This window comes from Mus pahari, chromosome 14 (assembly GCF_900095145.1).
Source record: "Mus pahari chromosome 14, PAHARI_EIJ_v1.1, whole genome shotgun sequence".
NCBI classification, from domain to species: domain Eukaryota; kingdom Metazoa; phylum Chordata; class Mammalia; order Rodentia; family Muridae; genus Mus; species Mus pahari.
In genome coordinates, this window is record NC_034603.1 from 84490777 (window position 1) to 84517479 (window position 26703).

At 53.6% G+C, this 26703-nt stretch overlaps 1 protein-coding gene across 5 annotated transcripts in view; it reads left to right on the forward strand.

The window, feature by feature from the left end:
* Septin9 (septin 9) overlaps positions 1–23161 on the forward strand; it is a 164091-nt gene extending 140930 nt beyond the window's left edge. For all 5 annotated transcript variants that reach the window (XM_021211893.2, XM_029545806.1, XM_021211894.2 and 2 more), the window contains 9 exons: positions 11902–12093; positions 13285–13413; positions 13736–13817; positions 14223–14360; positions 15860–15977; positions 17393–17488; positions 17671–17767; positions 20245–20296; positions 21248–23161. In XM_021211893.2, the coding sequence (XP_021067552.1) occupies positions 11902–12093; positions 13285–13413; positions 13736–13817; positions 14223–14360; positions 15860–15977; positions 17393–17488; positions 17671–17767; positions 20245–20296; positions 21248–21380 (1037 nt within the window). In that variant the 3' untranslated portion in view covers positions 21381–23161. The remainder of the gene's footprint in view (positions 1–11901; positions 12094–13284; positions 13414–13735; positions 13818–14222; positions 14361–15859; positions 15978–17392; positions 17489–17670; positions 17768–20244; positions 20297–21247) is intronic.
* The last annotated feature ends 3542 nt before the right edge of the window (positions 23162–26703 follow it).

Sequence of the window (26703 nt, forward strand, 5' to 3'; positions counted from 1 at the left end):
CCACTGACCCACAGATGCACTTCACAGTATCCTTGAAGCATCTATCCACATGTAGGATGTGCCATTGTGGTTGTGACCCAGCCTTGGTCTGGGAGGACTGTGCAACCCCCCAGCCAGGCCCGCTGTATTTTTCAAAAGGAGGGGCAGAGATGACCTCACTGTGGGGTTCAGCATCTCCATCTGGCTAAGTCGGCAGAGATCTCTCTTGTCCTAGCTCACAGGAGCTGGGGGAGCTGCCCCCTGAGAGGCTTGGGAGGTTTGGGAGCGGATAGCGCAGGAAGTTACAGACGCCCCCACAGTCTCAGCCCCTTTGTCCATCCAGAGCTCTTCCTCCCTTTGGGGCCCTAACAGGTGGGCTTACCCCAGTCCTGCGTGAAGGAGGCCGTGGCTTCCTGGGAACGTTCGGCACCCAGGTTTGAGGGCCCAGCAGCCCCTGCATTTGGATTGCTCAGAACTGGATACAGGTGGCCGCAGGACTGAGGATAGAACAAAGAGGACTCTACATGTGGGCTGTGAGGGGCACAAGGAGGAAGACAGCAGGCACCGGATCTGCACCCAGGTCCTGGCCCCTGGCTTCAGGATTCCCTTGCCAGTCCAGGCCCAGGAAGACACCAGAAAGCGGGAGCAGGAAGCTGCATGCTTTTGTCTTCCTTGCAGGAGAGCCTGAGGGACTATGAATTAGATTCCTGATACACAAGCAAACGGTCAGGAGAGGAGCCACAGGCTCACAATGAGGCTAGCTCCTTCCAGTTTCTTCCTCACACTGGAGACAATTCTTGCCTTTTAATTCTTTAACTGGCAGAGACAACTAACCTGATCAAGATGCCTAGATGGGGTGCGGTGAGGTGGGGATGGACACCCTCCCCTGCAAGCCCCAATCCTACAGGCCTAAGCCCGGGAAAGACAAGCTTTCAAAGGGAGGTGGAATGTATGCAGGTGAGCATGGTGCCTGCAGGGCCATAGTCTATCGGGAGCATTTCTGGACTGTTCTGTTACTCCACCACCACCACCACACAAGTTAAACCAAAAATTAAATGTTAGTCACCAATGCTTTAAGCAACTGCAGGAAATGCGGCGTCTTCTCCCCTGCACCTCCCCCATCCCTCTGTGACTGTATCCTAGCACTGTGTCTACTCTTTAGGGACAGCCAGCCAGCCAACTTGGAAGCCCCATTGGGCACAGCTTCCAGAAGTTTGCCAGCGGGGGGGCCCCCCCTCCCCTTGTCCTTGGGAGAAATTACCATATGAATGTCGTTCCTTCCCAGCGCCTGGGTTGGAGAGGCCCTGGGAGATGACTGGCTCCCAGGCTCCCCTTCCGGTGTGGGCTGAGGACCATCCAAGGCAAGCCAGTTTTCCTGGACATCCGTTGTTTACATCCCATAATAGGCCTAGCTCAGTCCTGGTTTTGAGAAGAGGTGGAAGAAGAGGCTGAAGGTGTAGGGGATCTCAACTGGGAGGAGGCTGTAGGACCCCCGGCCACTTGGGGACCCACCCTTGTACCTCCTCATTAAGCTGTCCGGAGAAACATGTTATTCTGGGCCTTCTTGTGATGTTGCTAATTACTGGAGGAATCCAGCCGGGAGGGAGGGTATGAGGCAGTGCAGTTACTGTGAGTGATGGTCTGGCTTGAGTCAGGCCTCACTCAGGTCTTGGAGTTTCCATTAAGTTCCTGGTTGCATCTCAAACACCAGGTTCACTTTTTTCAACCTGTGTGAGTCATGCTGGTGTTCGGGCCTCCGCCAAAACATGCTCTCTTGTATTTTTCCCATGCTCTGGCTACAAAATATCCAAAGTGTCTCAGGAGATGCAACCTGGCAGTGGAGTTTCTTCTAGACAGCACTTAGAGATGGTAGCGAGAACCAGTCCTTGACATGGGCCGTAATAAGCCACCAGGCTTCCTGGTCTGAATGGGACAGAAGTGACGTCAGCAGTGGAAGCCCAGGTGAGGGCCCTGTCCTCCGTATCTATATCATATCTGCCGGTCGCTCTGCTCTGTTGGCTCAGTCTGAGCCTGGTATTAGGACGAGATGGAAAGAAGACAGGACTGAGGCCCAGGCAAGGCCAGCCTGGCCCCTAGTCTCATCTGACCCCTGACCCATCAGTACTTCTGAGCAGTTTTCCTCCGTGGACCCTGATCCGAGCATCCCGGGAAAGCCCTTCCCTCTGCCTCCTTCCTCAGCTCTCCATGGCTTCCACAGGTGACAACATCCAGAGATTGTTAACGTTACAATTGGGTGCCGGGACAGAGATTCACTCATGCACACACCCCGTAAAGGGAATTGGGAAGTACCTCCAGGACCCCATTGAGTTATCCAGCCAGGTTCACAGTGACCTCAGATGTTAGAGGCTCTGCTGGCATGAAGAGTCACAGTGTGCACTTACTACAGCCTGTGCAACTCGCTAAAACAGGGAAGTCCTCCAGCATAGATTAGCTGTCCTGGGAAGACCGAGGAGCGGGGCGGTGTACAGCAGCAGGGAAAGAATGTTCTAGACAGGCTGACTCTTAAGAGCCTTTTCTGAATGCTGAGAGGAGTTTGGAAGGCGTTCGTATGTTGGAGAGTGAAGGGGGTGGCATGTGCATTTGGCTAACAGCAGCTGCATGAACCATGTTCTGTGTCTGTCACCCTCCACCTTCACAATGGTCTTAGGGGACAAAGATGACCTTGATTTACACATGTGTGCACAAGGTCGTACAGCTCAGATATTTGCTCAATCCCACTGTTCCACGGTACGTCAGAGGTGGGAGAAGGTAAAGGGGCCCAATTCCTTGTCACCCTGGGTGCTGGGGACACCAGCCATTGATTTGAAGCAAAGACAAGGTCGGACTAGGATATGTGTCAAAACTGTCCTTCCAGGGCTGGGGAGATGGCTCTGAGTAAAATACAATCCAAGTTTGGTTTTCTGGAACCCAGGTAAATCCGGGTGCAGGCATATGGGTACCTGTGGCATTAGTGTACCACCAATGGGAGATAGAGGGACAGCTAACAGCATACACAGCCTTGAACAATACACCCTGACTGGATTTGTGGTGATAAAACAGAAGGGGAACTGTGATGGTATGGCTGGAGACAGCATTCCCAATAGTGGGGGCAGGGGTAGGATGCCCAGAGTTACTTTACACTTCCAGACAGTTCGTGCACATACAGTCTTGGACAGGACAGTATCTATAGATACCAAACACTTGGTGCAGGACCTGGCATATGGAGTCTTGATACATGCCTGCTGAGCTGTGATGAGTATTTATCTACCTGTCTACCTCTCCATCCGTTCATCCATCTACCCACTCATCTGTCCATCCGTCCACCTGTCTGTACATCCATCCACCCTCCCATCCATCTGTCCACCTGTTCATCCATCCATTCATCTATCCATCCATCCAGCCATATGTCTGTCCATCCACCCCCACCCATCTGTCCATCCACCCACCCATCCATCCAACCACCCATCTGTCTATCCATCTATCATCTGTCCATCCATCAACCCATCTGCTCATCCATCCATTCACCCATCTCTCTGTCCATCCATCCACCCATCTGTCCATCTACTCACCTATCTATCCACCTACCCGTTCATCTGTCCATCCATCCAACCACCCATCTATCCATCCATCCATCCGTCCGTCCGTCCATCCATCCAACCACCCATCTGTCGGTCCATCCACCCATCTGCCCGTCCATCCACCCATCTGTCCATTCATCAGTCCGCCCACCCCCCCATCCTTATGTTCAGGCAGCATCACATGACACTGCTGGGTCACTCATTTGAACAGTGCATCATAGGCTTCCCTGAGGCATTTGCTCTACTTGTTAATTGCTTCTCCTTAGAGAACTAGGTCATGGTGTGAGGGTCTTTCAACACACAGGATCTGAAAGTCCTTTCTGAGGTGGCACAGTTGAGGCAGGCCACCTTCTAAGCTGATGCCGAGGGATTCATATTCCCGGGTGGATGGCTAGAATTTTGGGGTTTCAGGGTCTCCCCAAGACAGGCATCTGGAGTTGCAAGACTGAGTGGCTTATCTCTGTTCTTCTGCCTGACCTTCTTGGACTCCATAATACAACCACAGGTTTCTTCTTCCTTAAGGTCCTGTAGTCACGCTCTCTTGCACCAGCCAGGACCAGATTCTCTCTGCCTGGCCCTTAAGACCCTGCCTTCAGTCCTGTCCTGTCTCATGTCATGTCATGCCCTGACCCCATCCCCACCCACCCCCACCACACCAACGTGAACAGGGCACCGGGAAGCCTTTGGCAGTGTCAGCTGACCTATGCAGAAAGGACCTGTGTCTCTGGGGTCAGGCCTTTGTCCACAGGACTTCTGGTGGCAGTGGGTAGGAGGGTAGAGGGGTAGGGCGGGGTATCTACTTTTTGTTATTTCAAATGATTTCATAAGTTGGGGGAACCTTTGACCATATCCCACCCACCCCAAGCTCTGGTGTATGTCAGCAGCTGACAGCAGCTGATAGGACAAGGTCAAGGGATTGGGAGGCAGCTCTGTCGCCTCCCCCCTTAGGGGACATCCCTGATAAGAGGAAATTCTTGTAATAAATGGCCAGTGTCCACAATGGGGGTGATGGAGTGGCCTCTCTCCCACCCCCTTCTTTCTCCATAGACATTTGCCAAGAGCAAAGGGAGTCTGTGGTCCAGCAGCCATGATGGCCCCGGGCTGCAGGGGTCCAGTGGCCACGATGGCCTCGGGCTGCAGGAGGACATGCCAGTGGCGTCCTGGGTAGGACTGGGTCTTCAGGTGCAGCTGTTGCTGTTGGAGATTCCTGGGGTTGGGCAAAGTCAGGGCTGCCTTCCCCGATGCTGCTATGTAATAGATGACCCCAGGGATGGGCCCACGTAGGGTGATCAGTGGACCCCGGAACCGGAACCGTATTTAAATCCCTGACCCAGAACTTTGGAGGGCTCTGCAGAGGCCTTAGTGTGCTGTTGGAAATCTGCTGTGGCTTTTGAGGAAATGAATGAGAAGGGCTTGCAGGTTGCAGCCTGCCCTGAGCAAAGATTGATGTCTCAATAGGCCCAGCCTAGTGAGAAACTGCTAGCTGTAAATGAAGAACAGAAGGGGCCTCCTTGAGGGGGGGGGAGCCCCTGGACTTGGTCCAAGTTTGCCTCTGTGGATTGGGGCCAATTGAAACCACATTGGCAGAAGTACAGGGCTCCTTGAGAGTCCTCCCCACAATAGAGGGGAGGTTGGGTGAGGGGAGCTTGGCAAACAGCCAAAGCAGGGACCCTACTCCCATCTTTGGGATGCCTAGGGCCCCTGCCTCTCCACACCTCCCCACCCTGCCCTCATCGAAGGGGAGGAGGAGTGGATGGGACTTCTCTGTCCGTCCCAGGCCCTTACTGGACACAAGGTCACAAGCATCTCCCAGCAGAGATCCCGCTTGCGGAAACCACATCAGGGCAGTGTTAAGTCCCCTCTCGGAACTTGGACTGGGCAAGCACTCCAGCTGGGAGAGGTGGGAAGCGCTCCCTTTACCAATCCCTCTCTGCTGAGGCCAGAGCCAAGGCCAAGCCTTTGTGTTGGGTTTCCAAGTGGGGGTCCCGGCGTGGTGTCTCAGATTTCTGGCATCCAGGCTTTCAACCAGACTCCAAGGAGACACTTCCTGCCCCAAACAAAGTGCGAAGTGTAATTCGATTTGACTTACTTATCAAATTAGATGAGCCATGTGCACTTTTTAAAAGTTCGGCTTTTGAAACCGGGCACACGAATTTGCAAGATTTGATCATTTATATGCAGTTTCCATCCTTGGAACAAGACAGGGAGCCTCTTGTGACATTTATGGGGAGCGTAGGGTCCTCCAGTGAGAAGATGAGGGAAGCCCCAGCTCCCCAGAAAGCAGCCTTTCACATCTCTGCCCACCCGTATGCTGACAACCTGGGTCGAGCTGCCCAGGGAATCAGCTGCTGGAGTCTTAACCCCTCTAACGTGGGCTCCTCAATCTTATCTCCCATGCTCCTTAGCGCTGTGTCCCTCCTGCATTTATTCATTCTCTCCAGCCACAGAACCTGCTGACCTAGATCATCTGTGTGGTGTGTGTGTGTGTGTGTGTGTGTGTGTACGTATGTGTGTGCCCCTGTGTTTGTAAAACTCTCAGGGGACTTGGGGTAACTCAAACAGTTAACTCTAGAGTTACTCAGTCAAGTCACCCTGAAACCCCACCCCGCTGTGTAGAATGTAGCCCAGGCCCTGGTTGTGCAAAGCAATGCTACGCTACCCCCAAATTTTCTTAATATACTGCCTCATTATGTAGCTCAGGCTGGCTTTGAACTCACGATGTAGCCAAAGCTAGCCTTAAACACTCAGTTCTCCTGTCTCTGCATCTGGTTTTACAGATATGCACCATTTTGTGAAGCTTCCAAGTTATTTCTTTAGTTGGGTGTATGAACCTAAGTAAGTATTTTTGGGGTACCCTAAAAAGTGTGTGTGTGTGTGTGTGTGTGTGTGTGTGTGTGTGTGTATGCGCGCATGTGTGCAGATATACAAGCATGTGGGAAACAGGAATATTCTGACCTTCGTCAATCACCATTTTTTGTGACAGGGCCTCTCACTGACGGTCTGTCAGTTCAGCTTCTGGAATGCCTGTTTCCATGGCCTCCAGCTCTGGCATATAGAATCATGATTGACTCTTACGGGAGTACTGGAGATTTGAACTCAGGTCCTCAGTAATTCCATAACAAGTGTTTTTATCCACTGAGCCATTCCCCCAGCCTCAAGTCCTCACTTTTGGTGGCGTAACATTCCTGTACCAGAGAGTCAGGCGCTGCTGCTTAGCTGCCGGGATTTGTTGTGGCTCCCTGTCAAGCTTCCTCCATCCGCCTGGCTAAGCTGCCCTTTCACCTGCTGGTCGGTTGCTTAACACAGCATTCTTTTTTTTTTTTTTTTAAAGATTTATTTTTTAGTATATGTACGTGGGGTGGCATGTGGACATGAATCCAGGTGCAGGCAGAGTCCTGGAGAGTTACAGGGATGGTTATGAGCCACCATGTGGTTGCTGGGATTTGAACTCCGGACCTTTGGAAGAGCAGTCGGGTGCTCTTACCCACTGAGCCATCGCACCAGCCCTAGCACAGCATTCTTGATACATACCTGTTGACTGACCGTGGTGTGGTTCTGATCTCTGAGGACATGGCAATCTGCCGCCATTACTGTAGCTCTCTGCGGGGCCAAGTGGGCTCATTACACTCCTCCCGGCCCACTCCTGCCTACCTGGTGCAGAGAATCACCTCTGAGCCTTTGTGAGTCCCCCTTTCTCCACTCGGGGCCTCCTGGAGGGGAGTTTTCATATTAAGTGGACACTTTGATGTCCGTCCTAGGTGTGGCTCCAATGGAGAGTTCTGGTCTGGCCTCCTTGTTCTAATGTGTGGTCTCTCATGTGCAGGAGCGCCCTGGAGTCAGAGCCCTACTTGAAGCCCAGTAGCTGGTGGTAAAAACACATCCACCCTTTGCCCTTGGGGTGGTATTTTTGTTTTGTTTTTGATTTAGACTTTACTAAATTAAAAATTTACTACCCCAAGAGACCTGGAAAGGACCAATAACCTGTCCAGCTAGCTTGTGGGAGACCCCAACAATCCTGGGCTCTGCCTTCAGACTTTGGGGGCATAAGCTCAAGGCCCCAACACAGGGCCCCCTACCCTGGAGGCAGTACCTTCTGAATGATGAGGGTGAGGTGCATTTTGGGATGGTCATATTACCACAGATCCAGGGCTGATCTTGTCACACTGGCTGTAGCCTGGGTGCCAGGTCCCTGGCTGTCCTTGGCAAGCCTGTTAGCCTGATCCTTCTTTCTCATGGCCAATTAGGTCAAGATCAGCCTCGGTTCCATCCTTTTTGGGAGCCACTCCTAAAGTGTGGCCCACGGCCCTGTCCCGTAAATGTGAAGGGTGTCATAATCTTGTCATCTTTGGCAGGCCTTGGGTGGGGGGAGAATGTGTTACACAGTGAGTAACTCTGCAGCTTGTGGTGACTGGACTCACCACCTACTGGAGAATAGGTGGGGTTCACAGCAGGTGTCTGGGGCAGGAACGGGGTGGGGTGGATGGGCCTGTGCACACAGTAGGACCCACGGTCTACCAAAAGTAGCATTAGCTACTTGCCACCCGTGACTGGTTACTTGCTCAGAGCATTGCGTGCCCGTGAGCATCCGCAGACTCTCAGCTTGAGTGTCAGTGTCTGGGGCTCAGGCATCCTGAGCTTGTGCACTGGCAGGTGGCTTGGCCGGCCTCTCTGTCCAACTATGCTATAAACAACTGTCCAGTGGGCCCCCCACCCCTCGCATCAACCACTAAGAGCGCCCCTCCAGCCTTGTTTATTCATGCTGTCATGTAACCATTGCTCCTGTCTAATTAGGTGCATTTTATCACCCTGGAGGGAAACGCCATGCTGGATAAAGTTTCTTCTCCTCCTGCCTCTGTGGCTTTGGGTCTTTCCAGTGTTACATAGTGTCGGTCACACCCCGGAGTTCCTGCTTCTTTAGCTCAGTGTGGAGGTGTTTTCAAGGTTCATTTGTAGTCTGTTATGTCCACAACGTCATTCCTTCTTATGGGTGAGCTGTGTTCCCTCAGATTCACTTGCTACACTGTTGCTTATTAATGTAGCTGTGAACATCTTAGCCTCTCTCTCTCTCTCTCTCTCTCTCTCTCTCTCTCTCTCTCTCTGTGTCTATGTCTGTGTCTGTCTGTGCATGTACCTACTCCGCAGCACACGTGTGGAGGTCACAGGATGACTTGGGAGAGTCAGTTCTCATGTCCCAGAGACAGGACTCTCATGACTGCCACGCGTTCCCAGCCTTGCTGGTGGTTAGCTTTCTTGAGTAGTCATTTCTGCTTCTTGCTGGGCTAGGAGTCAAGGGTGCCCCTGAGCAGGCTGCAGCCTTGGGTGGCTGAGGAGGGAAGGTGTCAGGGAACACACTCCTGACCAGTCGGCAGGTGTCAGAACACAGAACTCATGTCTGAGACCTAGTGTCCCAGGAGTGAGCAGTCTTGTCTCTGTTCATCTGACCATCCAGTGATGTTTCAGGAAAGAGTCAGCGTGCAGACCTCATGTCCCCTCTGTAAAGTGGGAGTGCCAGGGTGCCTGGTACAGTTGTCAGGCTCACGTAGATATTCAAGACTGAGATGAGCTAAAATGGATTCTTACCATGCATCTTTCCTGAACTAGCTCAGTCTCTGGCGCTCGGGAGTCACGTGCTGATGCACTTCGCTGGTTCCTCAAAAATAAAAATAGAATGGCTCACATCTGGATGGATGTCCCAAACCACTGAAAGAACGCTCTTGCTAGGCATGGTGGTGTATGCCTGTAATCCCAGTACTCAAGAGGGCTGAGGCAGGGGGATCATTTAGTTTGAAGCTAGACTGTATATAAGAGAGAGCCCAAGGGAAGAGGGAAGGGAGGGAGAGCTAGCCCAAGCTCTCAAGATTAGCTTTAAGGGTGTTAATTATTCTGTATGTAATAAGGCAAAAGCCAGAGATCATCTAACCCCGCCTTCCTCAAGGATCTCGAGTGAGGGCTGCCGGGGCTGGTAGGAGGTCAGACGGTGGGGAGTCTTTCAGACATCTGTAAGAAGGTGACATTTACCACACAATTTAAAGGTGGAAGTGACCTGCAGTTGTTGCTTGGCTTGGGCTGTGCTCTGCTGGCCCAGGATGTCTGTTGGCACAGGTGACCACATGGTGGATTCTGGGAAGGCCTCTGGTCCCTCCTGGAGCTCCAGGTCTGGGATCCCAGGCAACTGTGGGTGAGGGTCTACCTTCTAACCAGGCAGGCAGGTGGATGGGAAGGCCTCCCAGGAGGGGAGGGTCACAGGGGTAGGCCAGAAATGTCCAGAGCCCCTGGAGAGCACAGGGCTCTACTGGGTTCTTATTATTTCTCTGGCAGGCTGAATGTTTAGCTTGGTTTGGGTTTCTGCTGTGAACCTTAATAGAGTAGAAGGGCCACCTGGGGCCGGAGGCGTGCCTTCCTTGACTGGGGGCCATTTGGGAGAGTTGGGGGACAGCCCCACCTCCTTTCTCTGTTGAGCAGAGAGGTGGGGGAGGGCAAAATGAGTCTCAGACTCATAAACAGATGGAAACAATTTTCAGTCATGTGCTCAAGGCCTGAACCCCTGCACCGCAAGGCAGGGGCCCCGTGCCGTTCTCCAGGAAGCGGCCCCAAAGCCACAGGTTCTAGGGCCAGATGTTACAAGGTCTTTGTTTATTTAAAGATGCTAGAAACCCAGGAGAGTATTTCTGAGTGGAGAGCTGGCAGACACTCTTGAAGCCTTGTGGAGGGGACTGACCTGGGTTGGGGATGCTCTTGATGGCAGGCACTGTCCCTTAGGACTGTCTGTGTCATTGTTTGGGAGGCGTCTAGACCCCCCTGGCAGCTTCTGCTGTGTTTACAAGCATTCTCTTGTTCAATTGCCCCCCACTCCCTGCCACATGCCAGAAGTAGAGTTGCCTGCACCCTGTGGAGGCAAAGAAACAGGAAGTGACTGACCAGTAAACTAGATGCCTGTGGGGGTGAACCCCACATCTCCTTCCTGAAGCTAGCTTTGCAAGCCATTTCTCCTGTCCATTCTGCCACTCCAGCCTTGAGAAGATGCTGAGAGGAAGTGCCGCGTCCGGCTTTGCTCCTGCTGGACATGCCAGTAAAACGGAGAGAAAAGCCATAAGGCCAGAAATGGTCAGGGTTGAGTGAGCTGAGGACGTCTGGGACAAGTCAGCTTGAGTTCAGTGTTTTCCCCGGACATGGAGAGACAGTTTAACCAAAGCCTGCAGAAGTCCCTGTGGTACAGACCCATCTTTTTTGTTCCTTCCTGCCCCTGCTCACTTGGAATGGTGCCACCCAGCACCTTTGGTTGGGTTCCCTTCCTCTCTGAGGGAGGAGAAGGCACAAGTACGCATTGAGCCTCTTTGAGGTCAGTGTGCGTGGGAACAGACATAAGGAAAGGAAACTGGGGAGCAGCTGGTGACCCCTCTGTCCTGGCCATGTTTGGGGGGTTGGGCCATGGGGTCATGAGTTGAGACGACTGCTGACATTTTCCGTAGAGGCTGAAAGAGGTATCCCTCTGAAGCTCTTCAGCAGTGCATTGGCTCTACCTCAGCCGCCCCATAGCGGCCTGGGTTTCAGAGCCACACTGACCGGCTGTCTCAGAATAACAGTTAGGTATACTGTAAGCATTTCGTTCAACCAGACCGGGTGGAACCAGCCTTGCACACCCCTGCGGGGTGTGAGCACCTAGGGTCTCCATCTGAATCATCCCCCAGGCCTGGGCTCTGACCGTGCGTGCACTCTGACCATGTGTGCACTCAGCCACTGGAGGCTCTAACCCTGACCTACCGAAGGAAGCTGAAGTCTTCAGGTTTAACCCCTAGCCTGTCTACAGACCTACAAACCAAATCTGGCCTTTGCCCGAGGGTGAGCGGCACTTGCTGTCAGACAATAGCCTGTTTCCTGCCTATCCTGCCTGGGGACTGTATGGGTGGGGCACCTGGGAGTAGAGACACCCCCAGTGAGGATGGGTCAGGTCTGGAAAAGGCAGATAGAGATCAGACCACCCCTCCCCTGGGAGCTGCTTGTGGTCACCTGTTGGACGGTGAAGGGCCCTGAGTGCTACAGTTACTGTAAGCTCTGAGCAGAGGCGAAGGGTGCGCCTTCTGTCCTCAGGACTTGGGGCTAACAGAATATGGAACAAAGTCCTTGCGGCCTACCTGGAACCAGGGGAGCCCTGGTTGGCAGAGCTGGCAGAGACCTGAGAAGCAGGTGGCTGAGTGGTGTGGACCAGTTGAATGCTACTACAGGGGATTTCAGTTTTGGGATGCTCTGCAGGAGCAAGTCACAGACCTCTGCAGCCTTGGTTTCTCATCTGAGTGCCACGCTGGCTGCAGATCCCATTCTCACGCCTCTGTTTCTCCCTCTCCAGACTCCGAGGTGACTCCCAGCTGTGTTGGCGACATGGCTGACAACCCTAGAGATGCCATGCTCAAGCAGGCGCCCGCGTCACGGAACGAGAAGGCCCCCATGGAGTTCGGCTATGTGGGGATCGACTCCATCCTGGAACAGATGCGCAGGAAGGCTATGAAACAGGGCTTCGAGTTCAACATCATGGTGGTGGGTGAGTGTTACAGGCCACTCGGGGGGCTAGCCTCAGCCCCAGCACCCAAGCAACCCTCAGACTGGCTTAACGGGGGGGGGGGACAGCTCTCACCTTAAGGTCAACCAGCGAGGCATACCAGATACGGTACATGTGCTGGGAGGAGGGGCTACACCCACCAGCGACTCCACGGGGGGGGGGGGGGAGAGAGAGAGAGAGAGAGAGAGAGAGAGAGAGAGAGAGAGAGAGAGAGAGAGATTGCTTCCTTCATGAGGAAACACACTGAAGAGGTGTAAGCCTTCTGTGACAATGACACAGGCCTCCATACTGAGTGGGGCTCAGCTCTCATACCGGAGGCCTGGCTGGAGGCTTCCTGGAACCCCAGCTACACTGACCACCCAGGAAGTGGGGTGTAATAGTCACCTTCCTCCTGTGACCTTGGACAGTTAGATGTCATGAATGGTAGATGGCTGATCAGCATGGCCTAAGTGGGCTGTGTGCAGCAAGCTTAGAAGTCCCTTGGGTGCCACACATGTGGTTGTCTCGGTAACCCTGAGAAGGGGAGCTTCTTGGCTGGAAGGAACAAGTCAATTTATTCATTCATTCATTCATTCATTCATTCATCATTTATTTGGAGGTAGGATTTCACTATGTGACAAGGCTGGAACATGTTTATGTAAACCAAGCTGGCCTTGAACTCACAGAGATCTTTGCCTCCCAAATTCTGGAATTAAGAATGCCACCATATCTGGCCTACCAGTCATTTTTTTACTCTCTGAATAAGACTCTGCTTGCTCTCCGGGGTAGTGTCTGGGCAAATGTCTGCCATAGGCTGATGTCTGAAACCACTAGAGTCAGATAGGCTTCTGACTGCAGGGCCTCTGTCTGATGAACCGTCAGCGTGTGTGCTCTGCCCAGATCTTCAGACAGCCTACGCATCTCTTTGGGGCTGTTGCAGCTACCTAGGCCCACACCTCTGGAGTCTTGGTGTCCCTTCTTGCTTTGGGTGGCCTTCCTAGGACCAGGAAGGAGCTCTGCCGAGTTAAACCAGGCCCCAGATCCCCACATTGGGGTTTAAACCCAACCCTCAACTTCCACTGAGGAGGCGAAGCCTCAGGCAGGGCTATCCAAGGATGTCCTGGTCATAGTGTGATGTAGACATGAACTGTGCTCTTAGAGAGCCTTCCAACCAGCCTTCCCTTCTCTCCCCAGGGCAGAGCGGCCTCGGGAAGTCCACCTTAATCAATACCCTCTTCAAGTCCAAAATCAGCCGGAAGTCGGTGCAGCCCACCTCGGAGGAACGCATCCCCAAGACGATTGAAATCAAGTCGATCACCCACGGTCAGCACCACGGAGGCTGGGTGTAGGGACTGCGTCTTCCCAGAGTGTGGGGTCAGAGCATAGCACTAGAGAGGTCACCATGACCCCGTGGGAGCACTGAGGCTGAGTGGTCTGGATTCCCATGGGCCCACCAGGCTGAGCTCCCACAAACCTCTGAGCTTTCTTTATACTAAGTCATGGCTGGCACCACCCAGAAAAGGTTACTTGCTCCTTGGCGTGACCTCAGCTGTTATCACAGCCCATTCTGGGGCACGCCAGGCCGGCCACGCAACCTGAAGGCTTGGGGTGACCCCTCTGACTTGGGGTGCTATGGTTTGTACAGATATTGAAGAGAAGGGGGTTCGAATGAAGCTGACGGTGATTGACACTCCAGGCTTCGGAGACCACATCAACAATGAGAACTGGTAGGTGACCTGAGAGAACCTTCCATTGTGGGTAGAAGGCCCACTGGTCTTGGGGCTCCGTGATACCACTGGAGGCCAGACCCCCCCCCCCATAAGATCATTTCTAATTCTAAAGGCAGGCATTTGGGGTCTAACATTCTAGATCAAAATGGGGTCAATCCAGGACCAATCTGGTATGGGTTTCCTACTCCAGGGCAAAGATCAGCACGGGGAGTGTGGCAGAATATCTGAAATAAGGCTGGTTTGTCTTTGCCACCACCAGCCATTCCTGTATGAAATCAGAGGCTTTGGTGTCAAGCCAGTTGTGGGAGTTAGCCTGTGGTAGGGGCTTGGGAGGGCGGGCTTAGAGAGGCCCCGGGCAGGAGGAAGCATTCGGGGTGCAGGCTAACCCAGATCTCCATGCAGCTGGCAACCCATTATGAAGTTCATCAACGATCAGTACGAGAAGTACCTGCAGGAGGAGGTCAACATCAACCGGAAGAAGCGCATTCCTGACACCCGCGTCCACTGCTGCCTCTACTTTATCCCAGCCACCGGCCACTCGTATGTCCCACGCTGGGCCCTTTGTCTTGATGGTGGGAATCCCCAGTTCCCGGTACAAGCCAGATTCTGTCTGGGCACAGGGACGGGGGCACTGAGTCAGAGCTGTGTCAGCAGCTGTCATGGGGCGTCTGTGCCTACAGAAGTTCTGTGGCCTCTAGACTGGGTGGTTCCATGCCCACTCTGCCTTCTTCCCTTTGTCCACAGAGCTGAGGACTGGGCAGGCTCTGGGGTGTTCTAGAATCTGGTAGTCGGTCTCTGCAGGTGAAATGAGGCTCTTGGGCTGTGCGTGTGCCTGCCCCCATTTCCCGTCCTTGACAAGGATGCTTTGGGGACCTGGGAGGCTTAGGAATCCCAGGTGCCTTTTGGAGTCTCCCGGGCAGCTAGACTGTCAGTGGTCTCAGTGACCAGGGTTCTTGGCTTCCTGTGAGTCTCATCTGTTCCCAGTACATCCGTGTTACTCCTCTCCTTGCTGGATATCCTGGTCTCTTGTCCTGACTCTGTGTAGGGTGCATGTCTAGTCCTGGGCTCAGAGAGCGGCAGGAGCCGGAGGTGGCTTGTTTAGAAGAGTTGAGGACTCACAGATTTGAAGTTGCTAGAGTATGTACACTCCAGGCTGTTCCCGGCTCATCCCTGGGTGTAAGAGCCTGGGCTTTGAAGGGACTTTACATCTTGCACCCTGTCTAGAGGGCATAAGTCTCACTGAGGTCTGGTTGGGGAAACCCAAATATCGGTGTCTGGGCTTGCCAGTAGTGACCGTCTCCAGTGAGACCCACAAGAGCCAGTTCATGGCAGGGCTTGCCATGGGCCTCACCTGGGGCCGGCTCGTTTGGGATTCTGCAGCTGCTCCGAGTATAGCCTCGGGCAAGGCCAAGTCTGACAGCAGGAGACAGACTGACATGGCTTCAGCAGGGAGAGCCAGAGGCACTTCCCCAGTAGTGGTGACCCTCTGGAGTAGAGCCCTTCCTCCAGCTACTCAGTCCCAGGGGACAGTAGTGGCTTCTGGCCATCTTTGCTTGGCTTCTGCCCATGGCTTCACTTCCTGTAGGCTGTCTGGGCCTGACAATACTGCTATGGGGAAGATGCCATTCCAATGAGGAAATGATGGCCAGGCTCGGGTTCTGCCAGCCCCTGCCCCGTCCCTGGATCAGACCCTGGGTATCTGCAGCCAGGCTGACCTGGGAACAGTCCTCCTGTCCCAGGGCCTGGAGCTTCTGGGTACGATCTCCCATGTCTCCTTTCCCCTGACACTGAAAGCCCCACAGCATGACAGTGATGTGAGCCGAGTCACTCAAGTCACTCTCTGGGTGGAGAGTGTCCGGGGCCAGTTGGACTCTGAAGATCTTGCGGATGAGGGATCTTAGACCAGTTTTAGGCCGGCTCCCCACCCTCAGCTCCATAAGGAGAATGTGCTGACCCTACTAAGGCCCAACCTTACCTCTCCACCAACATGGCCCCCACGGGGACCCCTAAACGGAGACTTTCGCACTGCTCCATTTTAGGCTCAGGCCCCTGGACATCGAATTCATGAAGCGGCTAAGCAAAGTGGTGAACATTGTCCCCGTCATCGCCAAGGCGGACACGCTGACCCTGGAAGAGAGGGTCTACTTCAAACAACGGGTAGGACTCGTGGCCTCTACCCAGCCCCTCCCCGTCCAGGACTGCCCAGACAAGTGACAGGCTTGACAGGGGCCTGTCCAGCTCCAGGGATGTCTGACAGGAGAGGCGCCTTTCAGCCCTTCACAGCATGTGTCCAGCCTAGGGGGAGCCCCTGGCCTTTGTGGCTGCGGGGCTCCCCATATCCAATAGTCTCAGTGGGGTTCGGAAGGGAGTAGATCATGCAAATGTCTCAGGGCCGTGGACCCAGCATGCCTTGAGTTTTATTAGGTGTGACAGTCCACCTCAGTGGCTTCCTACTTCTCTGCCATGGTCAGGGCCACTGCTGTCTGGGTGATAGGGCTGTTTCTGCAGGCGTCTACAGTAGGGTAAGCCCTGGGCCTCTTCTGTGCAAGGCGACTTCAGAGCCTCCCGGGAGCTCCAGCCTGGGGTTGTAAGAGGGACCTCATATCCAATTGCAGAGGCTACTGGGGCTTCCTTCCCAAGCTGTGTGTTGGGGATTTTCCCAGCATGCATAGGGAAGGGTAGTCAAGGGCGCGTCTGCTGGAGAAGAGACCAGGAGGCCCCCCAGTGTTTGAGAGCCCGGATCTGCTTGAACAGTTTAGACAAGTCAGCTGCTCCCTGGGCCGTCCTCTATCGACAGCCACATGGGCTGTCAGTAAGTCGTCAAGCTGGGGAGAGTTTCAGCAGGCAGGTACGCCCTGGGCTACCATGCTCATCCTGAGAGGGTTTTAGGAAAGAGGGTGCAGCAAGCCTGAGTTGTTTTCTTGGGGGGGGGGAGGAATGAGCTACACAGGAAATACATAGAGACTCAGGACAGTGGCTGCAGGGCCCCTTGGGACAGGCGAGTGCTTCTTAATGCCTAAGAGGCTTCAGAGCTGGTGATCCTGGGCAGGGGGTGGAACTCAGGCGGTAGCGGTAGCGTGCTCTCCTGCCAGAGAGAGAGGGTGCAGGGTTTGATCTCAGCACCACATGGAACTGGGTATGATAACTATAGCCCCAGCATTCGGAGGTAGAGGCAGGAGGTTCACAAGTTCGAGGTCATTCTTGTTTAAGTAGCTAGTTTGGGGCTAGCATGAGCTAGAGTCTTTGTTTCCAAAAACTGGTGGGAGTGGGGCTGGAAAGATGGCTCAGGGGTTAAGAACACCCAGGTTCAATTCCCAGCACCCACATGGCAGCTCACAACCCACTCCAAGGGAACTCAGTATGCCCTCTTCTGGGCTCCAATGGGCACTTGGCATACATGTGGTACACTACACATGCAGGCAAAACACTTGTATATATAAAGTAAATGTAAAATGGATCTTTAAATAAATTAGACATCCTCAGGGTGGGGCCACTCAGAGCCTGCCTTTGTTGGGTGATCATGGCTCAGACACCTGAGTGGCTGATAGCCTGATTCGCCCCTTCCCTCCCAGATCACGGCAGACCTGCTGTCCAACGGCATTGACGTGTACCCGCAGAAGGAGTTTGATGAGGACGCAGAAGACCGGCTGGTGAACGAGAAGTTCCGGGTCAGTGGGTCAATCTGCCGCTGGGAGGTCAGGGGCGGTGGACAGATAGATGGGAGCCCGTCTGTCCACTCTGGGTCCTCTGAAGGCAAGGCCTGCAGTTTTCCAGGCCCAAGACACGGGATGTTCTAGGGTGGCACTGGCCCTGCCGATCACGTGTGACTAACTCTTCTGCCCTCCTCCAGGAGATGATCCCATTTGCTGTGGTGGGCAGCGACCATGAGTATCAAGTCAATGGCAAGAGGATTCTGGGAAGGAAGACCAAGTGGGGCACCATTGAAGGTACCGGCTGCTGTGCTACCACAGTGTTGAAGCTGTAGTTGGACCTGGGACATCACCCAGTGCACTGTGGGTCCCTGTTTCTTATAAGGACACTGGCTGTAGGGTGCACCTCATGTGCACCAGGGTCCCTGAACTTAATGACTTTGTTAGTTTGTCCCATGCACTGAGGGCTGGAGCTCTGAGCTTTCCTGGGGTCCAGCACCCCAGGTAGGAAGGGTCCAAGGCTTTTCTTGCTCTTCTCTCTGCTCTTCCACCCTCTTTAGAACGGAGGATGGGGAAGGGCAGAGCTGCCTGGAAGATGAAAACCCACTTTGTTCCTTGTGACAAGTGTGGTCGAAAGGCCCCACAGAGGAGCAGTGAGTTGAGGCTTTGAGTTGGGGGAATCTCAGTTCTCTAGGGCCCCAGTCTCGCACCCTTCATAGGTGCAGACTTAGACCTCTGTCCTGAGGTCTAGGCAGAACAGGATGTAGCCCGGGATGACCTGGCACTCAAGCCCTCCTGCCTTGGCCTCCCGAGCACTGGGATCATAGGTGCCTCACCACACCAGGCCTGCTGGAACTCTCCGAGGAGCAGTTACTCTAAGACTCTGGTCTGGATGGTACTTCCTGGCTCTGGGCATAGAGGCCTCCAGCCAGGATCCCCTCCCCATAGTGGATTATCATTTAACCCTTTCAGCTCCCCAGGTCACTCATCCTTGCAGAGAGGAGTTAGCCCAGTGCAAACTCAATCTTCCTTTAATACAGTTCCTCATGCTGTGGTGACCCCCAACCATAAAATTATTCTCGTTGCTACTCCATAACTGTAAAATTTTCAACTGTTACGAATCGTAAACATCTGATATGCAGGATGTCTGGGGTCATGACCCGTAGGTCGAGAACCACTGAGTCACTGGGCTAGGTCCCATTCATTGGTCAGGTGCTTGCCTTGAATTAACTGAGTTCCACACTCTGCCCCATAGAAACCAGGTTTGCTGCTTCTGTGCTGTCTTTGAGATGTGGAGCTAGGAGGGTCAGGGACTCATTCACTTTCACCCACCCTACAGTGAGCTCGGAGCCAGCCTGGGCTTCCTGAGACACTGCCTAAGAAGAAAGAGCAAGGGAGTAAGAAAACAGAATGGATGGACAGCCAGGGCTCCGTGCTGGGAGGTGATCTGGCACCACAGGAAGCCTTGCCCTGGAGACCCTGGGGTCCGCCCAGTGGGGCGTCCTGGGGACCGTCTCTAAATATGCTCTGGGTGTTTTTGGTGCCTGTGGCCTCAGGTGCCAGAGGTGACTCTAGGGGCCTCTCTGAAGCTGTCCTCTCAAAGGCTTGTCCTCAGCTTGGTTCCCCTCAGTCCCTTCCTTCCCGTCTTTGATGTCTTCCTCATCCTCTAAATCCTCTCCAGGAATACGCAAGGCAAGGTTTGGAGGAGGAAAGTTCGGGGTAAAAGTCCTGGGACTCTAGGAGAGGCACTGGATACTGACGTGTCTCTTCTGACCTCTGATGGCCAACTTGGGTACTGCATGCACTCAGTGAGCCCTCATTGAGCCAGGTTAGATTACTGTTCCCAGCTGAGGATCCAGGCAGCCTCTGGGGACGCCCCCTGGTGGTCCTTGTGAAGCTCCTGGGAACTTATCAGAACCTGGTGCAAGTTCAGATCAGGGACCCTGTGAGTTCATAACTAAGTCCCATCTAACGAGGCCTACTCCTAATCCTTCTTGGTACACACCATCCGAAGCGTCTGTTCTGTCCTCGGAAGGTGGCCAGAGTACGTTCTACCTGGAGGATGAAAAGCTACTTTGTTCCTCGAAAGCATCACAAAGTCAGAATACATCCTTGGCTCATTTGGGCTTTTGTGCCCTGCTGTTCTCCCGTTTAAATTTCCCTTTACATTTATTTATTAACTTATTTACTTTATTGGGGGAAGAGAGGACGTACATGCCAAAACACGCATGTAGTAGTAAGACTACAGCTTGCAAGCATTGGCTCTCTGCTTCTACCGTGTGGTTCTGGGAATCAAACTGCGGTCGCTGGGTTTGGCGGCAAATGCCCTTATCTACTGAGTGAGTCACTTGCTCATTTTATTGAGAAACTGGGTCAGAGAAGCCAACAGAATTCACCCCAGTCCAGAACACAGGGTTTATTTGGGCTCACGGTTCCAGGGTACAGTCCATCATGCTGGGGAGTCATGGCGGCAGGACAAGAGACTGTCAATCACGGTGTATCCGCAGTCGGGAAGCAGATAAATAAATGCTGGAATTCAGTTTACTTTCTTTTTTATTCAGCTGCGGAATCTCAGCCCACAAGATAGTGCTGCCCACATTCCCGGTGGATCTTCCCTCAGCTGAAGCTCTCATAGACACACTAGAGGCGTGCCTCCCTGTTGACTGTCAATCATCCTGCCCAGGGGGCGGGGCTTTCTGGAAGCTGTTGGCTTTCCCGGGGAGGAGAGGAGGGGCTTCCTCCCCACTGATCATCCCTCCTCCTCTTTTCCTTAGTTGAGAATACCACTCACTGTGAATTTGCCTACCTGCGGGATCTCCTTATCAGGTAAGTCAGCTCTGAAGGCCCCTTGGGAGGACCAGCTCTGGGGGTTGGTGGTGGTAGATGGGCGGGCAGAGGCCCCACCCTGGCTGCCTGATGTCAGCCCTGTTCTTGGGAACAGAGCTGAAAACAAGCTAACAGAAACCCAGAAATGGATAAAGAAATGAGGATTCTTTCTAACCTTTCGAGGTCACCAGGACGAGAGGGGCTCCATCTGGTCCCCAGTGGGCTAAACATGCTAGATTCAGCTATGGCTACTGTCCACACAGCACAGCCTGGACTGTATGTCCCAAACAAAACGAACAAACTAAAAGAAAAAATTCATTTGTGTGATTAATACACATTAGTAGTAAAAGATATGCTGCGTAGGACTGTCTGAGGGCCTGGGGTGGGGCTTCCAGGAATAAAGCCTTCGGGGCTCCTCGCCTTTCCCACTCCCCTTCCCAAAGTAAAGAGGAGGGGAGATCTGCAGTGTGGGCCGTTGATAGAACTTGCCTGGCAGGCTTTAAGGCTCTGGCTCCCACCTGCAAAAAGAAACTTTGTTTAAAATGTCAGTTTAGGGATGTCAGGGTGGGCAGCTCTGGGGACTGTGGTCATCTGCTGCCTCCTGCTGGCCACAGCGTGAATTTCTGTCTTGGAGCACGAATACCCAAGTCTTGCTCACTGGTGAGGGCCTTGAGACCTTCCACAGCTTTGTGTTTTTAGTGCCCAGTTCTCCATCCTTGTGCAGGCCCCTGACTAGCCAGTGTGAACACAGAGACGGGGGTACGGGTTAGAATGTGAGGCCCCAGAAGGTCTGGAGTTACCAGAGAGCGAGTGAACTCAACCTGGTTTTGCTGGGGATGCACAGAGTGCCTGCAGGCTGTCTCTAAGAGCCAGGAGCGGCATGCGGTTGTCATCCCAGGCAGGCAAAGTGGTCACACACCTCCCCCACAATGCTGGCCGTGTCCCCTGCAGGACGCACATGCAGAACATTAAAGACATCACCAGCAACATCCACTTCGAAGCCTACCGTGTGAAACGCCTCAACGAGGGCAATAGCGCCATGGCCAACGGGATCGAGAAGGAGCCGGAAGCCCAGGAGATGTAGATGCGTCCCGCCCCTGGACCCCACCCCCAGATCTTTTCATCATCCCTGGCCCACCCACCTACCCTGTCTTATTTTATATAATTATCTCCACTTGTCACCTGCCTCCATCCATCTCTTCCCACTTTGCCAGGTAATAAGAGAGGGTTTACCTCCCAAGTGTGCTCTTATTGGCTGCAGCAGCAGGGTGGGCGGGGTTAAGCCTGGGTTTGCCTCTGTGCTCTACTTCCTCCCGGACTCAGCCCCTGAGCGGTTAGAAGAGCTATGTGTCCGTGCCCGCTCTGAGTTCTTAGCCGAAGCCTGTGGGGGCCAGGGCCTAGGGGGTGCAGAGGAGCCCATTAGACCACCAGACCCCATGGCCGCAGCCCCAAGCCAGTTAGAGGCTGCACCAGAGGAGGATGGAGCTGGCCAGGTGTTCCTGGAACCCCACCTGCCCCTCCGGGGGTGTTTCTTACAGTGCCCTCAGCTGCCTGCCCCTCAAGGGAACTAGAGACGTCGCAGCCAAAGTTGCCAATCACTTAGACAAAGTGACAACCGTGCCCCTCGAGCTTGTCCCAGAGCAGAAAGTGCCTTGATCCACAAGAGCCTGTCACCTCTTCCCAGATGTCCCTTTGGATGAAAAGCAGGGACGCGCTGGAGAGGGGGAGGTGTCCTTTCTCCCTTGCCCTTCGAGTCTCTCTCCCCTGTGCTGTAGATACTGCTAGTACACTGGGCTTTAATTATAAAAGACGAAGCGTGAAAGATGCTCCCCAGTGTTATGAAGCCCCACTCCCAATATAAGGAAGGTCAAAGCAAGAAGATGAGTCGAAGCCATGAGGGAGGAAGCCATGGCAGGGAGGCATAAGGGTGTGTGGGAGTTCTCCTGCCCCAGGTGCCGCGGAAGGCATATCCGTGTGGTCCTCAGTTTGGGCCAAGACACTCTGGTTACCTTGACGCTCCGCTGCCTCACCCTGCCCCACCCCACACACGCCAGGCTCAAGCCTCAATGATTCAGTGACTGTACTGGGTGGGAGCCAGAAACCTGACCATTTTGTTGTCTACATGAGCCTAGACTAGCCCTGTGCCCTAGAACCCATCAAAAATACCCCCAAAGAGGGAGAGATGAGGGGTCAGAGGTGGATAGCCGGACTCACTCATCTTCTCTCAGATGGAACATTAGGGGCCATCCATGCACAGCTGACCAAAGCCGTGTCTTTCCTGCCTGCCTCCCATTCACGTTTGCCCCTGGGGAGGAAGTTTGGTGAGGTTAGTGGGTTGGAGCCGCTTGGGGAAGGTCCTCTACAGACCCTGGGCTAGCTTTCTGCAGCCCAGAAGTGCAGTGGGAGGGGTGGGGTGCAGACAGACGGAGACGAACATTGTTTCCTGCTTTGGGCGTCTATTCCCTCATCCAAGCATGGAAGGCCCCTCGTCACGCCCTGTGGCCGAACAGTTTGCTTGCCAGCTTGCCAAGTTCTTTTGCCAAAATCAGGACTTTGAAGGAAATCTCCAGCATGCTGGACCCAGGGCACTCCAGCCTTCTCCAGCCCCAGTGTCCCTGGGGATTTAGCAGCAACCTGGTCATCAGGATGACTTTGTGCCTCTGTAACCAGGTATTGAAACTGTTCGTCTCACCAGGCTGTTTCACATGGCCCTCTGCTGGGGGCTTCCTGGTGGGGGGGTGGAAAAGTCTCTCTCTCTCTCTCTCTCTCTCTCTCTCTCTCTCTCTCTCTCTCTCTCTCTCTTTTGTATAAATAACAAAGTGTTGAAATGTATTTCCTGAAATAAATGTTTCAAATACAAACTTTTATTCTGGAGTTCTCTTTGGCAGGACCTGTCTGGTTCATTAAAGGGGCGGGGGGGGGGGGCAGGGGAGTAGAGGCTCCCAGTGGGAGGAAGCTAGAAGACTGTGTGAGACCCGGAATTGGAAATCAGCAGTGGTGAAAAGTTAATCCAGCTCATGGGACGTCTGACGCCCTCTTCTGGCCTCTGGTGGTACCTGCACACATGTGGCAGACACACATATACACATAAATACAAATCTAAATTTTATTATGTGAGACCCTGGTAACTGGCCATTTATAATAATGTTATTCCATGCGAACTAAACCATGTGTGGTCCCAGGAGGCTGGCCAAGCCAGCCAGTTCTGTGCTCAGGAATCTGTGTGCTTTAATGCCCCGCAGCTCCTTTGACCAGTGACTGCAATCCAGGCACTCTGGAACAATAGTAGTGTACACACTCACCATTCAGAAGCCCTGGACCCAGTGTTGGCAGGACCCTGCTCCATCCCCAGTCCCCTGCCTCCCCTGCTCCTGGGGACTGCATTATTTCAGATCTGTGCACTTTGCTCTTGAGGGGACACTCTCCTCAGACATAGGCGCCATTTCAGCCCAGGATAATCTCATCTTGATTTTAATGACATCTGTAAAGATCCTGTGTTCAAATGAAGTTTTATTCTAAGCTTCTGTGCAGGTGGGAATCTGGGGCGATCACCTCCCCACATCCCCTTCCTGCGCTACAGAGACAACGTGAGAGGACAACCCGAGGCTTGCTTGCATCCACCAAGCTGAGTGAGTGGCTTGCCTACCTCTCTGGCCTGCCCACACTCTTCTGAAGGCCACCTGAAGACAAACGGGCTTCAGCCAATGAGGTGTGCTCAGTGGCCTCGTGGGATCAGGCATCAAGTTGTTGGTTTGGCTATTGATGGCCCTGGTAAGGGGGTCTGGTCCGTGGAGGCAGCTTGCTTGAGTCCTCCAGTTCTATGTTCCTTGGCAAGTACTCCTCCTCGAATTCCTCCTTCCTCAAGGCTGAACTGTTCCCTGTGCAGCGCCAGCCTCCTCCAGCCCCAAGTGCTTAGGCAGTTGTCAACTCATTCACCTGACTGGCCTCCAGCCCAGCTCACCCGTACCTCCAAGCCCTCCAAGCCGGTGATGGGGAAACCCCGCCTCCCACTCAAGCAGACACGGTAGGACTAGAGTGGCCAGCCATTCTCATCTGCCCAGGAACATGGGCTCTCTGGTGCCTCCTATCTAGTAATGGGGGGATCCTCACCTTTCTCCTCTCCACAGTACTGGGGTTACAGGCATGCACGACTATACTAAGAGGAAAAAGTCCAGGTGCTGGAGATCCACGATCAGGAACACAGGCTCATGCAATGTGGGCTCCAGCCCTCAATGTGAATGTGGGCTTTCCATGGAGCTATCAGAGCTGGGGGGAAGGGGAGGGGAAGCTGGACAGAAGGACAAGGTGGCTTCATGGTGTGGGACCCCACACCAGTGACTTTCTCCTATCCAACTCCAGCATCACATGTAGCCAGCACAAGTGGTTCCTGGGACAGTGGCATAATCCAGAATGGACTGTCGCCAAGGCAAAACCCAGGAGCGGGAAGACCTTGCAGCAGGCCCTGCTCCTACTGGTTTAGGCTTCTGTGAGATTTTTGGGGTGTCCTGCAGAGTCCAAAAATGCCAGGAGTCCCTCTCCCCATTCCAGGCCTCAGGGTTTAAAGGCAGGAAACTGATAGAAAGCCCCTGGGAGCCACTGGAGTGAAGCCTGCTCGGTGCAGGCGGCTCAGGCTGGTGAGAGTCTGACGAACCTGCTCGGGAGAGCACTGTGTGGGGCTCTCTCTCATGGGTTTTTGTTTGTAGGTATCCCGTGTGTGTGTGTGTGTGTGTGTGTGTGTGTGTGTGTGTGTGTGTGTGTGTGTGTGGTGTTTGTATGCACCTGTGCACATGTGGAGGCCAGAGGACAACCTTAGTTGTTTTGTTTACTTGAGACGGTCTGGGCTGGCCGGCCAGCGAGCCCCGTGGGTCTGCCCATCTTGCCACTTGGGGTTATATGTATGCCTCCATGCCTGGCTTTACCTGATTCTGAGGATTCCAACCTAAGGCCCCGTGCTCCCATAACGGGGACCTTGCTGAATGAGCCATCTCTCTACTCAAAAGATCAAAGTTTCTTTATTTAATGTGTGTAGACGTCTTGCCTACATGTATATCTGTAAGCCAGGTGTGTGCCTGATGCCTGAGGAAGCTAGAAGAGGGGGTAGGATCCCCTAGAACTGGGGTTACAGACTGCCCTGTGGGCGCTGAGGATGGAAATTGGACCCGAGGTCTCTGGAATAGCAGCCAGTGCTGTTAACCATGGAGCCACCTCTCCATCTCTGTACTCGCTTTAAAACACCATTTCCTAACTACAATTCTAGCCTTGTTCAATATAGAAAATGCCAGAAAAAATTACACAACAGAGAAATATCCTCGTTCACACCCAATAATGCTGCCTACCCTGATCCTGGGGCACGGGCCTCAGACTCTAGGGAGCACAGTGGTGATCCCAGCATTTGAGACACCAAGACAAGAATATCAGAGGTTTGAGGTCACCATGGGCTACATGGTATGACTGTGCACCACAGCCCCCAACCCCGACCCAGGTCCCTGTGTCTCCTGCCCAGAAGGACCCCTCAGCCAGGGGCTTGCCCTTCTATGCCTCTCTCTCCCCTGGCCTCTTGGAAGGAGGGGGGGAGGAATCTTGTCCCCATCCTCACTTAATTCCCCTGCCCCCTCCCACCCCTACACAGTCCCATTAGCCCATTGGGGACCAGTGTAGGATTGAGGTGCATTTCTTGAGTTCCAGTGGAAATTCCTTCCAGATGCTCTGCTGCCCAGAGCGCAGACAGGAGGGGCCTTGTAGCAGCTGAGTGCCCGTGGGAAGGATGCTGGCTGGCCCCACACCAATACCGGGTGGCAGTCACCCAACATCCGTTGCTAGGAGCCCTTGGAGAGTCCTGGTGCAGAGGATTGTCTGCCTTGATGCCCAGTGGGTCCACTGGGCCTGCAGAACTTCTCTCTATGCTGCCTCCAAACCTGGTTTCCTGCTGCCAAGGGCCACAGCTGGAGGAAGACCTAAAAAGTGTTATTAGTCAGGCATGCCCTGCCAGCCCTCCTTACGTCGGCTTACATCATCACCCACTGCCGCCAGGTGCAGAGCATTTCCACTGGGGGGGCTCCCCATCTGGTCTCTCTGTCCCCTGGTCTTTCTCTCTGTCTATCTTTCTCATGTTATCACTCCAAGAAGACATTTTACTCTCCTCCTTTCCCAGTAAATGCCTTGCATTAGATCTGTTGAGTGATGTGATCTCTCGGCGGTGCATCCTGACCCCGGACCAGCCAATGGTACCTTTCCTCCACCGTATCCTAATAGTAAGACCAGAAATAGAGACACAGACTGTGTGATTCCTGGGAGGCCAGAGGACCAGAGACCAGACTGGCTATAAAGGTACAAGTGAAACCCTGTCCATGAAAGACTAAAGTAAGACTTAATAAAGATGTAACTCACTGATAACTCACGCAGTACCT